Source organism: Euleptes europaea, chromosome 8, assembly GCF_029931775.1.
Source record: "Euleptes europaea isolate rEulEur1 chromosome 8, rEulEur1.hap1, whole genome shotgun sequence".
Lineage (NCBI taxonomy): Eukaryota > Metazoa > Chordata > Lepidosauria > Squamata > Sphaerodactylidae > Euleptes > Euleptes europaea.
The window spans coordinates 93,535,154-93,550,319 of NC_079319.1; the positions used below are offsets into that span (position 1 = coordinate 93,535,154).

At 44.5% G+C, this 15,166-nt stretch overlaps 1 protein-coding gene across 1 annotated transcript; it reads left to right on the plus strand.

Annotated features, from left to right (window-relative positions):
• Positions 1-289: 289 nt before the first annotated feature.
• Positions 290-7,045, plus strand: LOC130482171 (phosphatidylethanolamine-binding protein 4-like). The gene is given in 4 exon segments (XM_056854983.1): positions 290-388; positions 5,119-5,383; positions 5,386-5,622; positions 6,954-7,045. Coding segments are annotated over 4 exon segments (693 nt in total).
• Positions 7,046-15,166: the final 8,121 nt, after the last annotated feature.

A 15,166-nucleotide genomic window follows, 5' to 3' on the forward strand; every position in this document is an offset into this window, starting at 1 on the left:
ACCGTTTCCTATTGCTTGGATCATTAACGAACTAACAGTGGAATTGTAGCTTCCCAAAAAGTTGAAAAGAGTCCATCCAGTATTTCATGTTAGTTTACTAAAACAGTATGTGCCGGCTCCTCAGTGGCATCCAACAGATCCCCCAGAGGTTCCTGAAATGGTGGTGGGGAAGGAATACTGTGAGGTGTCCAAAATTCTTGATTCCCATATACATGGGGGGGGGGGCTAGAGTACCTAGTCCGTTGGAAGCATTTCAGCCCCTCCCACGACGAATGGGTTAAGCATCGTCATGTCTCCGCCCCTCGCCTATTGCGTCAATTCCATGCCTCGTACCCGGACAAGCCCGCACTGTCGGACCGAAGTGGAGGGGCCCTGGGGGGGGCAGAATGTGAGCTCCAGCCCTGTGAGCACAGCTGGCTTCCAAGGTTGTGTAGCTCAGAAGGTTGTTACGTCTAATCGCTCTCTGTTTGTGTGATAACTGTAATCTACCATGAGAACCAGGCTTGGCCTGGGATCTAACTGTGCCTTTGGTTTTCTGTATATGTTCTGTCACGGTCTCTGACATAATTATGGTATTTTGTGTACATGTGCAGAATTAATTCCCTTTAGATCTTAAACACATCACGCAAACTGAACCACAAAACTGCAGAGGTTTGTGTAATGAAAAGCCTGTGTAATGCAAATGTCCTTAGATCAGGCTGACAGAATTCTCTCAAGGTCAGCTCTTTCAAGAGCTAACTAACTAACTTACTCTGGTCTTGTCCTTGAAGGGAGAAGAGCAGAGCACCTTTCATTATCTGTCAGAAAGATATAACTAAAATAACCTTTTCTGACTCAGCTGTCAGCTGAATTTCAAAGGCAGAACAGTTTTGCCCTCCTCAAGGTCTACTGAAGATATCTTAATGTACTGAGAGTGCATTAATAGCTTAAACTTTGCTTTTTATAACTTAAAGGTATTAAAGATTCCTGCAGTCCTATCAAGGATATGAGTAATATGCTTCCTTGCTTTCTGTAACCTTGCTCAAGGCTATGTGCTACTGACCAGATGGTCACAAAGTGACAATGTAAGTAATAATTGTGTTTTATGAGTTATATAGTTAAATATTGTGCTACAGATTTCTAAGTAGTCTCATTTAATGCTTATTGTCCTAATGAAGAGAATGGTATAAAATTAAGTATATAATGTGATCATGAAACTCAGAAATGAGTGTTTATACTTTAAGCAAAATAGACTGAAAGGAAAGGAAGCCCATATATGGTAATGGGGAGCTGACCAGCTGTAACTATGGCATTACTGCACTGCCCATGATATCTGCCAGAGGGAATAAAAGGTATTCCTTTTGATGGATGAAAATGTTGTCTGAAAGTGGGGATAAAAGATTTCTCTTCACTCTTAATGAGTCTGAAACAATAGAAATACAGCCACAGTACAGCTAGAGAATCAGAACCTTTCAAAAGGCTCTCAGAAAAGGCTGACTGGTATGTATGGCTTAAATACTTTACTCTATACTTTGTGAATTAGATACTTTGAACTGAATCAGAATAATTTGACTGTTATATTTTAGAAGTTGGATTTTGAAACTGAATAGTATGGAAGACTTGCTTGCCTTTACTGCATACATTTTAATACATACATTGTATTTTTAAAAGAGTTTTTATAGAAGTGTTAAAGACTTCATAATCTGCATTTACACATATTTTATTAGAAGTATATCAATAAAAAAAACTTGCTTTTTAAAAGTAAGTAAAGTTGTTGAGTCCTGCTTAATCAATGACTGGCTGAATAAGATACCTTCACTTCTCAATAAGTTAAACATTCTAAGAGCCTGTCATCTGAACAGCACAACCCGCTTCAGTTCCAACCAGCCCTTTCCCCCCCCCCATTAGAGTTCTCGTACCTTTACCCATAAGTTCCTGCTACTCACCTCCTGCTTCCTAAATAAACCAGCTTCTTAGAATACTCTGTCTGGACGTTTGGTGATTGGGAATCCACAGGTGAACTCAGACCTTACACATACATACATAAACCTTTATTGGCATAACAGCAGCATTACAGTATGCATTAATACAACCCCACTTGTCATAATGATGGACATTTTGCTGGTGTATAATGTACTAAAGTTTTTAATACTAACACAGGTTTCATTTTGAAATGGTACCTACAGTGTTCTTCGTAAAACAAACATGTGGGTTTAAGGGCTCTTCTTAGAACTGCAGTATCAGCTAGGTTGTAAATTGCATTTCCATGGAAGGGAGATCAAAAGTTTTAAAACCATCCATTTACGGTGATTATTAAGGACCAGGTCTCTTGAGGGATGACGATGTCAAACCGAGATATGAATTCCATAAAAGTTGGATCTGTTTCCTTGGATGACCGGCCTGCGATGTTCCAGGAGAGAATTAGCACTCCTCCTGGTGGCTGTTCTATAGGCTCTTCCAGTCATGCTGTCATAGAGTTGTGATGAACTCTTCCGGGGGGGGGGGGGCTTCTTTATTCTCCATCTTTACTTCTTTTTCAGTGGTAAGTTCCTCCAGCGTTGATTCTTTTCCAGGTGTTACTGTGCTTGACTAGTTTATGTCCCTTTTAATAATCTCCTGCTGCCAGCTATTTCCTTCCTCAGAATATGGTGTAATATAACATGGGTGTGAGAGCTAGGTGAGAAGTTCCTCTTGTAATTCCTGTGCCCAGGATTTCTGGGCAGGTGGTTCAAAGAGATCTTTGTTACTATAGATCTCAAATAAAATATTCGAATCACAATCATAATTCTTGCTCAAGTTGATCTGTTTCCAAAGTTAGGTTTACAGGGTTGGGCGCATTGTGTACTAACTTATTGGGCGTCTTTGGCTTCAAGGGCCCATCTAAGCCTTGATCCTGGATCTCAATGCCTGTGTCATTTTCAGATGTCCTTAACAATCTTGATGGGGGAGATGTAGATGATAAAGGCGATATATACTCCTGGCAAGAAGATTCTAGGGGAGACATGGAGGAGAATGAGTCCATCACAATAAGGGGTGGGGTTGTCTCAAGGTCCTTCAAAGAAGCCTTTTCTTGGTGCGAAGTGGCTGATGAAGTAAATCGTTAAAATATCCTGACTTGGGGTCTGAAGCCATTCCTATCTCTCTTTCATGCTTTGAGAGATGCGGGGTTGATTTGTGATTATCCCCATCTTTCCCCCCAACCTTTCCTGGTACACGTTTATTTTCCTCTCCCTGAGGAGTACCGCCACTATTCAGGGGGTTTGATTTTCTAGAATGTGGCTTGTAATGCCAGAGAGGGCAACACTGCAGATCTTCAAATACCCGAGTGGGATAGATGGTGTATCTCTTTAATAGATCCTTCTTATTCATTAGCCTTTTATGGTAGTTCACAGAAGGCAGCCAGAACAGGTTTTCTAGATCCACCTCTTGGATCTCGCACTGTAATAATTGGCTCAGGGAGAGCATGACTGCTTTTCTATGTCCCCATCTGAGGTAATTAATTCTCGAATCTCCTACCAGTAAGGCCACCTTTTTTTCTTGTAAAAAATAATTTACTTTGAGGCTGTTGATCTGGTAAGAAGAGTTTAACGGTCGGGGGCATATGTTGCTCCTTTTCATCTCTCCAGGGGGTGCCATCAATATTGTATTATGTATTATAGTACAAACACAATTATAAAACAGTTTTTAAACAACAACCAAAATAGGGAGGGAGGGTGGGACTCAAGCCAAAGACAGACTGACGCTCCCGGTTGCCAGCTCCCTCCTTTAAACTGAAAGAACGGACCAGAGTGAAAAGTTCACTTGCCAGCCTCTCCCTACCCAGAGCCGCCCCCTCCCATTGGCCCCTTTTGAGAAGGGGTCACTTTTGATTGGCTGCTATGCAGCCATGTCAAAATAGCCCGGACTGGGCAGGGATGACTGCCCAATGCCGCAGCAGCATTGGGAGTCGCTCCGCCTCCTCCAAGCTGCCCGCTGTGCTCTCCTCCCACCTGGCACTGGCAACCTAGGGCTCCAGGTAATTCTGGAACCCTTTAAATCAGGCCAACCATTAAGTGGGTGAACATTTTCAGGATTCCCAAAGCACTGAAAACAGAGGGGGTGTCTGTACAGTGAACAGGCTAACTAAATTGGAGAGGGGGGGGGAGATTCCCCTAAAAGGAAAGTAATTGAATGTGCAACTATGAATGCTAATTAAAGTAACCCTTCATTTAAAATATTCTAGCAATATTTAAGCTAATTAAATTTGGCCTAATTCTTTCCAGGCTTTGTGTTTCCAGTGATTTCCCAATGAATCCCCAACCCAACAAGAGAGATACCCAAAAAGTGAACGTTCGGAGAGAGCTTCTCATGGCTAAGTCCCTGAAGTGTAATGCAACGATGCGAAAGAGGATAAAGGGAGTTTAAAGTGACATGCAGAAGGCTGATTAAGTTGTTAGATTATTCATCAAAAGGAAATTATATCATAGTTACTAATTAAGATTTTATTACGTGCATTTGTCGCTTGCTTAATTAGGTAACAGAAGCTCTCTGTTTACAGTCGCTCAATAGTCTCCACTCGCTTTAGAGGGCAAACAGCAATTATTGTGTGCTGCTGATGCCTTTGTCCATCGTTCATATCCATTCCCGAAATTACTGTCATTATTTGTTCCTTCCACTTCACCAGTCTCCCTCAGTGTTTTCCACACACACATACATACACACAAACTCATTCATACACAGCAAATATGAAATTACAAAGCATATATATATATATATATATATATATATATATATATATATATATATATATATATATATATGGGATTGTGGGTTTCTGTCACATTGAAAGAACCAAATAAAACACCTCTCTCAATGTGGAAAAACAATCATTTCAAGGAGGCATCTAGACTAGCAATTGATGTGGTCATTTTTGACTTGGAGGAGGCAACAGGTCTCATTATCTCCTCAGTACTCTTTCAATAATCAGGCTGGCACATGATGAGTGTGATTTTGGAGCAATGGCTTGTAATACTGGTTGCATGAATAGACACATCCAATAAGGAGTGGCATTATTTTTACTTTTATTTATTTATATCCTGCCTTTCGGAGTTTGACAACCTCTATTGCTGCCTGGCTTTGAGTCACCGGTCCCAAGGTTAGAATGAAGCATCTGGTCAATTCTTTTTGTTTGGCTTGAGTGTAATTGGTGTGCAAGAGGGTGTCCATGCAGAGGAATGCATTTTTCAGAAGCTGGATGGTAGGGATGCTTACTTTGGCAGAGGAGGGTTAGAAGTTTTATATCCAGAACTGGGAGATATTGTCTGTACATATATCACAAAGTGCAACCAGTGCCAAAAGCAGATCAACAAGCAATTGATCAGCCCATATGTCAGATACCAGAAGGCAGACAGGAAAAAACAGTATGTTCTGATCCAGATGCACCTATCTGAGCAAATCCAAAATACTGTTACTGGAGACATTGGCTTGTCATCAACATTAGAGGAGGTGACCTGAAGACTGGGAAGATGCAATGCTTACTTTTATCAGACCACGTGCTCCCTACCCCACCACTTTCATATCAGTTTCAGATCTATGAACAGCCAGAATATGAAGCCATATCCTTAAGCACAGAAGAAAAAGCATCTCCGGGGTCTAGTTCTGCATGTAAGAAGCATGACAATAGGGTTGTGCATATCGATAAACCTGAACCGAAAATAAACCTGAAATTAGCCGTTTCAGAAATATTCAGGTTTTGGTTTTACTGAATACCAAAACCTGGGAATAAAGCTGAAGTTGGAGAGCTGATCGCTGAATCAGCTGAATAGGTATTCAGCTTTTTTTTTTGGCTTCTGCTTTCCCCAGGCTTTTTCCTATGGGATATTTTTTAAAATAAATTCTGGGGGAGGCATTTTTGGAGATATAGTTCCCAATTTTTCAGGATAGCTTCAAGGGACTGTCCTTGCATGAACTCTGAAGTCTGGTGAAGATTGGGTCAGGGGGTCTGATTTTATGGGGTCTGGAAGAGGTCACCCCCCTCCTCCATAGAGAAGCACTGTAAACCTCACCATACTTCTCTATGGAGGAGGGGGGCAACCTTTCCTGACCCCATTGGACCCCCTGTTCCAAACTTTACCAAACTTTGAAGTTTATGCAAGGACAGTCCCTTGAAGCTATCCTGTAAATTTGAGGACTCTATCTCAAAAAATGCCCCTGGGAGTATTTTAAAAGACTAACTTTTCATAGTCTATAATGGCCGCTTCCTCTCCAAAGAGCCGTGGGAAAACTCAGTTTCCCATTAATGCTTGCAATGGGCCTGTGCAATTTACCAGTATGGGTATTCGGCTTGTTCTGGGTTTACAGGGAAAAATCGGGCCCAACAAACCCGAACCCGAAATTTACCAATTTGTTTGCACAACCCTACATGACAATATCCTGCCTTTCTCCCTAACAAGGACCCAAAGAAGCGTCCATCATTCTCCTCTCCTGTTTGACAACTTTACACATGTGGGTTTGTGCCTCACCCGAAAACCCCCCCAGTGGTGCACAGTGATGCACATTTTTAGAATAGTACGTACATATTGTCAATTATACTAGGTAAAGGTCCCCTGTGCAAGCACTGGGTCATTCTCGACCCATGGGGTGACATCACATCCCGACGTTTACTAGGCAGACTTCGTTTACAGGATGGTTTGCCAGTGCCTTAAGTCACCTTCCCTTTACCCCCAGCAAGCTGGGTACTCATTTTACTGATCTCGGAAGGATGGAAGGCTGAGTCAACCTTGAGCCAGCTATCTGAAACCAACTACCGTTGGGATGGAACTCAGGTCATGAGCAGAGCTTTGACTGCAGTACTGCAGCTTACCGCTCTGCACCACGGGGCTCTTGAAATTATACTAGACATCTATGGAATCTGCAACTGAGATTAATGCATTGCAAACAGGCAGTTATTGCAATGTGTAAACCAAGGCTTTTTGGTTTTCTCTTATTCCATGCAGCTTTTATCTCCATGAACAAGGGCATTGTAAACAGGGCCACTCCAGATGTTCTTAATATACATGAAGGAACATATGGGAGGAAGAACTTTTAAAAGCATTGTTAAATGACCACAGCCTAGTTAGGACTTTAAAAATGCAAAAAGCATTTTTTTGAATTGGGCTCAGAAACAAACTGGAACCCAATACAGATGATTCAAGATGAGAATAACATGATTATTACAGTTGGTACCCATCAAGAGATCACCTGCCACCTTTTGAATCAGCCATCATTTCTAAGCACTTTTCAAAGACAGACTCATGTAGAGCACATTACAGTGAACCAATTTAGAGGTTACCATGAGAGGTTTTTAGAAGTGTAGAAGTTATTATAGTAGCCAAGCACAACTGGATAAAAGTACTTCTAGCCAGATCCACCATGGCATATCAAGTACTACAGCTAAATACTCTCAGGAATACTCTCAAGTTGCAAGCAGAGAGTATAAGAGAAACAGCGTGGTGTAGTGGTTAAGAGTGGCGGTGTGTAATCTGGAGAAACGAGTTTTGATTCCCTGCTCCTCCACATGAAGCCTGCTGTGTGACCTTGGGCCAGTCACAGCTCTCTCAGAACTCTCATAGCCCACATGGAGGCAGGCAATGGCAAACTACCTCCAAACCCACTTGCCTTGAAAACCCTATGAGGTTGCCATAAGTCAGCTGTGATTGACGGCACATACACACGCACCTAAGCAGAGAGTGTAATCCTGTCTAGGAAAGGCTGAAACCTAGTCCTAGATCAACTTGAGCAACTACCCTCAGCATCTCTCTCATCTGTTACTAGATGACATTGCAGTGAAGTTGGTACTCTTTTTAAAGCACCCCCTTTTTTTGCTTTAGTCTACTAGAAGCATGGTTCACAATGTTAGTACACAATGTTAGTACTGAATAGCACCCATAAATAGCAATAGTGTTTGAATAGAGTATCTGCTCTCCAACCTGCCAGTGGATTGCAAGCGCCAAACATTTTCACCAAATTTCAGTTGGTTGTTATGAAACCTGGCTCTAGTTCTCACTAAGATGATAAACCTCTGTTGCGGCTGTACTATCTTAGTACAGGTGGGAAGCTAAAAAAACAACCACCCTCTTCTTCTTAGAAAGTCTATCAGATAAAGCCACACAGCAAGAAATGTTTCTCTGATGTCTGCTTTTCTAAGTGTCCATCTACATATTATTACAAAGTTCTTGTGTTTGTTGGGGAACAACACAAGGCCTTTGTGTTACATGTGCGATTTGAGTTTTGTGCCTCCTGGACAGACACTGTGGGGAATTTTTCACAGAGATTTGCTGCGCTTTCGAATCTGATTTGTGTCGGTGCAAATTTTTGGTTATTCATTGTAGGTCCGTATTTTCCCAGAATGAGCAATAAAAGCCGCAATATAACTGTGGCAACTGAAACCACTTTTGAGCCGTCCTTTCCTGTTGGTGCGTGTTTTTTGGCTCAGAGGCCCATGAAGAATTATTTGCTTCAGTTCTGCTGCCCCTGCCCGTGACGTCTATTTTCTCCTCCCCCAAGAACAGTGATTGGCTGGGGGAGTTTTGTGCTCGTACAAGAATACCACCCCTTTTGCTGCCTGCCTGCCTGCCTAGAGTCCTGTCACTTCTCTCCCTCTGTCCAAGAGGCTGGTGGGCGGGTAGGCGGCACGCCTTCCCTGCCCCTCGCCCAGGATGGGCCTTGGAGATGGGCCCACACCTCCAAGCCCAGGGGGACGTCAGACGGATGGCTCCAGGGGGAGACCTGCGGGGCCACACCATGTGCGTCTCGTGCGCTGGGGGTGGTGGTGGTGGCAGCTCAGTCTAGGGCAGCTGGACCCATGGGGGGGTGTTCAAGAGAAGGGGCTGTTGGCCCCTCTACCCCAGTGGGGAGGGGGGATTTTTGAGAATTTGGATGGGAAAAATGTGAATCCTGAGAGCGGAAAACCCAAGGCAAAACTCCCTCCTAACACTCTTCTGAAGAGGGGCAGCCAGTCTGCTCTGGGTCTCCCTCCTCTCTCTCGATGCACTGGGGCCGGATCAGGGCCGGCGTGCAAGCCAGGGGACTTCTTTCCTCTCCCCCCCCCCGCCATGCACACTGGCCGGATCAGGGCTGGCACACAAGCCAGGGGCCTTCTCTCCCCCCCCCCCCGCCATGCACACTGGCTGGATCGGGGCCAGCAAGCAAGCCAGGAGCCCTCCTCTCTCACACGATGCACTGGCTTTAATGCAAGAGGTTTACAGTGGCCATCTATGCACGGGAGGTTTTTCCTTGGATTTGCTGCTCTCTAGATGCACCTTTTTTCCCATCCAAATTCTCAAAACTCAACAATCAGCCCCCAAGAAGAGTTTTGAGAATTAGGATTGGGAAAATGTGCATCTAGAGAGCGGCAAATCCAAGGCACACCTTGGATCCAAGGCACACCTCTTGGCACATGGATGCAATTCCTGCCACCCCCCCCCAATCCTGTCTTTCATTAAAGGGCAATGGGTTCCACACCTATAGAAAATAGAGGGAAGCTTTGAGGAAAGCGCTGCCTTGCCCCCCCCCCCCAATTTGGAATTTGACTGTTCCAAAAGCAGAACAGAGCGAGGGTGGAAGAAAAATGGAGGAGACCAGAGGGACTGGTGGTTGTTTTTTGCGCTGGGGCTGGTGAACCGCACGAGGTAATCTGCTGGGCGGAGTTGGGGTGGAGTTGGGGGCAGGCATAAACAATGAGCTTGTTGGAAGGGGAGGCCTCCTGCAAAAGGGACAGACCAAACCATTGTCAAATACAGCGCACTTTGTTCCCATGAAAAACCAAAACTACAGATAATTGACGGGGATAAATCGCCGCCATGACAAAAACATTTAAATCGGGTTTTTTATTGGTTCGTGGCAAAAGAGAAGCAAAATCTACCGTGAAAAATGCCCCTGTCTCTTTGCTGTTTGCAGCCACTGCACATGTGGAGAAACAGAAGTAGCTTCTCCTATTCTCAGTTTTTGCATCCTCTTGCTGCCCCATTGAGCCCCCTTTGGCTCTGTTGGGTTTTTTATAACTGAGCCAATTTTAGCTCCATGGGGTGATTTAATCACACAGAAAAGAGCAGGGGGAAGGCTACAGCCGGCTCTCCCTGCCTGCTGTGGAAGAGCCGACATGCATCTGGGAGGCACAGAACTCCCTTTGGATGAGTGATACCAAACCCTTCTGATGTTCCCCAATAAACATGAGGACAGTGAGGGTCCTTCTTCCTTAAACCCTCACAAATTTACTGCCACCAATAACTGTGAGGGGTTTTTAATATTTCTTAAACCCCACACCTTGTCACCTTTGTTTGTGTGAAGAGAAAGCTCCCCTTTCCCCCTCCAGATGAAATTGAAGGCTTAGAGGCTGTAGCTGATTTTATAATTATGAATATAAATTGAAGTTTATTATTTACAGAGAGGTAGATAGATTGATTGCTTTTCTTAGTTGGTTAGGAACAGTTCAAATCGTAAATGGTTACAGGCACGGAACTTAGTTCTCAGTACAGTCTCTTCAGGCTATTCAGTAAATATATTCAGACTTTGTTCAATATATTCATTGCACTCAATATAGTCAGTGTGGACTTAGTTTACCCTAGCACAAAGAACACCAGAGCGTGGAGATTTATCCACAACCTTTCCCACTCCTCAGACTTGCCCACCTCCTGCGGAAAACAAATCTTTCTCCCCCAAAACACTGAGTCAGGAGTCTCCCTCCCACTTAGTGACTGAAGAAAGGTTTTTTCTCTCTCTACCACAATCTTCCCCCTTGTCACCACTCAGGTTTGGTTTATACAAGCTAGGTAATATTTGAACAGACAGGCTCTAAGAGTCTCTACACACCACCACACAGTTCAGGAGCTAAGAGCTAAAAGATCAAGAACTTCTCTCTCCCTCCAAGAAGACCCCTGTCTGCTCACCAGACTCCGCCCACTGCCTGCTGGCCATTGGCTGACAGAACTCCTCAGTCTCAGAGTTTACGTTTAACCCTGGATCCGTCACAAGGACTTTATAATGTGTGGATGGAACCTAAGAGGAAGGTCTATTTTGGAAGGATGAATACTCAATTACAAGAACACTCACCAGAAGTCCAAACTGGGTACACTCACTTCCAGGTTTCCCACATCAAAATAGGGGCTTTATGGTAGCTGCCAATTGACTAGCTAAAAATTTGAAATGTGAAACACATTGTGAGCCAACCCAAAGTTATATTTGTATTTTACTTGGGGTGGGGATGGAGTAGGGTTGCCACGTCCCCCCTCTCTACCAGTGGGAGGTTTTTGGGCTGGGGCAGTGATCCAACTACATCACTTCCAGGTTTACCCCGGAATCACCGTATTGTGATGGGACGCTTTAGCACCCAAACCCCCAAATGTCCTGTCGCAATGTGGCACTTCTGGCGATAAAACCGGAAGTGATGCAGTTGCATTGCATGTGGCTGTGCCATGTGACCCCTCTCCACTAGTGGGAGGTTTTGGGGGCTGGGCTGGGGCAGTGATCCAATTACATCACTTCCGGGTTTACTACGGAATCACTGCATTGTGACAGAATGCTTTAGCACTGAAACCCCCAAATGTTGCGTCGTGATGCAGCACTTCTGGGGGTAAACCCAGAAGTGATGTAATTGTGTAGCATGCGGCTGTGCACATGTGCGATCGCCACTCCGAGGAGCCCAGTGAATTAGTGGGCGATTGCCTGCCAATCCTAGCAACCTGGCAACCCTAGGGGAGAGACTTCAAAGGGAGAGTAAGCTGAAGGGAAGTAGGCAGAAAAACTGCTGTCATCATTTTATGTCTAAATTTCGTGACTGTCTTATTATCAGCCTTCCAAGTAATAAATGTAAAAAAAAGCCTGTGAGACTTTTGGTGCTCGTGAAAAAGTTGAAACTACCGCCTAGACAGAGGTACTAGAGAGACATCACGGGGATCTCTGCTTTTATATTTTTCTTTAGTGTTTCCCTCTTGTTCAAGTCTACTCGTTTTTCTTACAGCTTTCTTTTCTTCCGCCCACTCTGAAAAGGTAGCAGAGTTTGAAAATGATTATCAGATTATTTGCAAGCAGCCCCTGTCGTTGTGTTGCTGCCGAGTGGCACAATAATGGGAGCTTATTATGTGTCCCACACTTCCTTTGGTGCGTTTTCTTTTTGTTTTGCCTCACAACAAAAACCGAGTCATCGTTTAACTTTGACTTGCTTTCCATTCTGCCCCCTCCCCATTCATTAGAACTTTTCCTGAATATGTAGATCATAATTTATTCCCTCAACATTAAGCCCTTTGCCTTCCTACACTTAATTATATCTCCTCAGTAAGCGCATGAGGGTGCACTCAAAAGTTCCTCCTGCACCCTCAGGAAGCCATACCTTTCTAAACTGTATGAGCTGACAGAGGACACCGCAACTTTGATCTAAGTACGCTAATGATGCTCCTCCCTCTGCTTCCTCTAGCATTTCTGCACCTTGCAGAAGGGAAAGATGGGCAAAGTTTCTCTCCCTCCTTTGAGGGGAGCAGCTGACATTTCATCTTGACAGAAATCAACCCTCCCCCACATCCACATGCGCACCTCATATATCATTTTATTGAAGCGAATGCACCAGGGAAGCTATTGTGTATTTTAAAAGAAGACATAGGCCATTCAGAATAACAGCTGGTTGCTTACTGCAAAGATAGGCCGCCATCATTAAAGTGACAGGACCCAGTCGATAGAAGAGCCTTTCAATCAACTTCTAAAATATCTCTGTGGCAAAGCCAATCTGTTACTGGTCCCTGTTATCATCTGACGAGTTCACCAAGGGGTTTAATCTTGTGAACAGTAGATGCAATATAACGCCTGGTGTTTTCTTCTGCAGGGCATGAAAAACTTCCAGCCACACTTCAGAGTTGCAGTTCTCCTCAGGGGTAATAATTTTTTTTGCCAGCAGCATATGAAACCCCCTTTATAATTTTTTTCCATGTGAATTTGCATTTGGGAACAAGCAGAAATCAAGAATTTGGCCATTGGCAGATGCGTAACAATTTTCGTTGGATCAAAACTTACTTTGTTTTTGTGACCAAAAATCCCATTACAGCTATTTATGACCTCATCCCATTGCACACTGCAGCTGTTGTCTTATCTCCTTCATGTCCTTCAGTGTTACTACTCTGAAGGATGCCTGCCACAGTTGCTGGCGAAACGTCAGGAAAGAAAATTCCAAGACCACGGTTACACAGCCCGGATAACCTACAAGAACCTCCTTCATGTCCTCCGCTCTTCACGTTCTTATGTGCCTGGAAGAAGAGAGGTTTATAACTAGCGTTAAATTTCTTTGGAAAAACACCAGCCATTTTATTGATTGGTGTGTGTATGTGAATGCAGTTTCCAGACAAAATATCTATATATTACAGCCCAGGCTACTGTGTACTTTAGGTGGGACATGGGGATCCCACGGAATTTTTCAGAGGGTTGCCAGATCCAGGTTGGGAAACTCCTAGAGGATTAGGAGTGGAGCCTGGGGAGGACAGGGACCTCAGTAAGGTACAATGCCATATAGTCCACCCTCCAAAGCATCAATTTTCTCCAGGGGAACTGATCTCTGTAGTCTGGAGATGAGCTGTACTTCTAGGGGATCCCCAGGTCCCATCTGGATAGGGTTGCCAGCTCCAGGTTGGGAAACACCTGGATATTTTGGGGGTGGAGCCTAAGGAGGGTGGGGTTTGGGACTTCAATGGGGTAGAATGCTATAGAGCCCACCTCGCAAAGCAGCCATTTTCTCCAGGTGAACTGACCTCTGCCTCCTGGAGATCAGTAGTTGCAATAGTGGGAAACCTCCAGCCACCACCTGGAGGTTGGCATCCTTATTTCCAACATCCCACCTCATGGGAGTTGAAGTGAGCAACGAGGCAACTCCCCAGCCTCCTAACAAGGCTGTGTGCTGGTAAGAGGATCTCACGGGGAAGTCCAGGGGAGAAAGCACCTGAGACTCTACCCCTGAAAATAAAAGACTTGATGAAAAAGAAATGCTTTGGCGTGGCAACTAAAAGATAGGAAGGGAGGTGCTAGCTAGGTCTCCATGGGGAGGACATTCCAAAGGTGAGGTAACACGCCACCACTCAAAAGCCCTGCCTCTGTTAGCTGCCTGCCTCACCAGGGGTACAGACAGCAGAGTTTGACATTCAGATTTCAGCTAGCATGCTAGACAGTTTAGGTAGGGTTGCCAACCTCCAGGTGGGGCCTGGAGATCTCCTGGAATTGCAACTGAACTTCAGACTACGTAGATCAGTTCCCCTGGAGAAAATGACTGCTTTGGAGGGTGAACTCGATGGCATTATACCCTGCTGAGGACCCTCCCCTCCCAAACCCTCCCCTCTCCAGCCAACACCCCCCAAAAAAATCTCCAGGTATTTCCCAACCCAGAGTTGGCAACCCTAAGTACAGTAGGAGTTGGTCCTTCAGGTATTTCAGGCATTGATGTGTGTGGGACCCAGCATTTTCAGCCCAGCTACTCCTTTACATTTGTTACCGCCTTTACATTTGTTACATTTGTTACATTTGTTACATTGATTTCATTTGGCCAGTTGTTGAGATGAAAAAATGTGGTATCTGAGGAGGGTCTGGGGTGAAATCCTCTGGAGGCTGGGTGCTGACCTGGGGGACAGTTTTGGCTCAATAAGAAAAAAATAATCTGTAAAATATGTACCTGGATCAGATCTTGGAAGCTAAGCAGGGTCAGCCCTGGTTAGTATTTGGATGGGAGACCACCAAGGAATACCAGGGTTGCTGTGCAGAGGAAGGCACTGGTAAACCACCTCTGTTAGTCTCTTGCCAGGAAAACCCCAAAAAAGGGGTCACCATAAGTCGGCTGTGACTTGACGGCACTTTACACACACACACACACACACACACACACACACACACACACACACACACAAATATGTATAATAAAAACAAAACTGGCATTGTGGATAAACAGTCTCTCTCCCATGCTTTTCATGTCAATTGGCCTAAAAGCCAAAAACTGACAACCCCCCCCCCAACTTAGGCAAGCCAGTTTTTCCTCCCAGTTCCATTGGCAATGCTAGCCTCAGAAGCTGTTTTGAATGGGATAACCTGATGTCTGATACTTTTATTTCAAAAAGCTCCGTTTGTTTCGGCCCTAGTACTGAATGCTTGTTACTTTCTTAATGGAGGGCATTCTCTGCAATACAATAGGAAAGAAGTCTGACGGGTT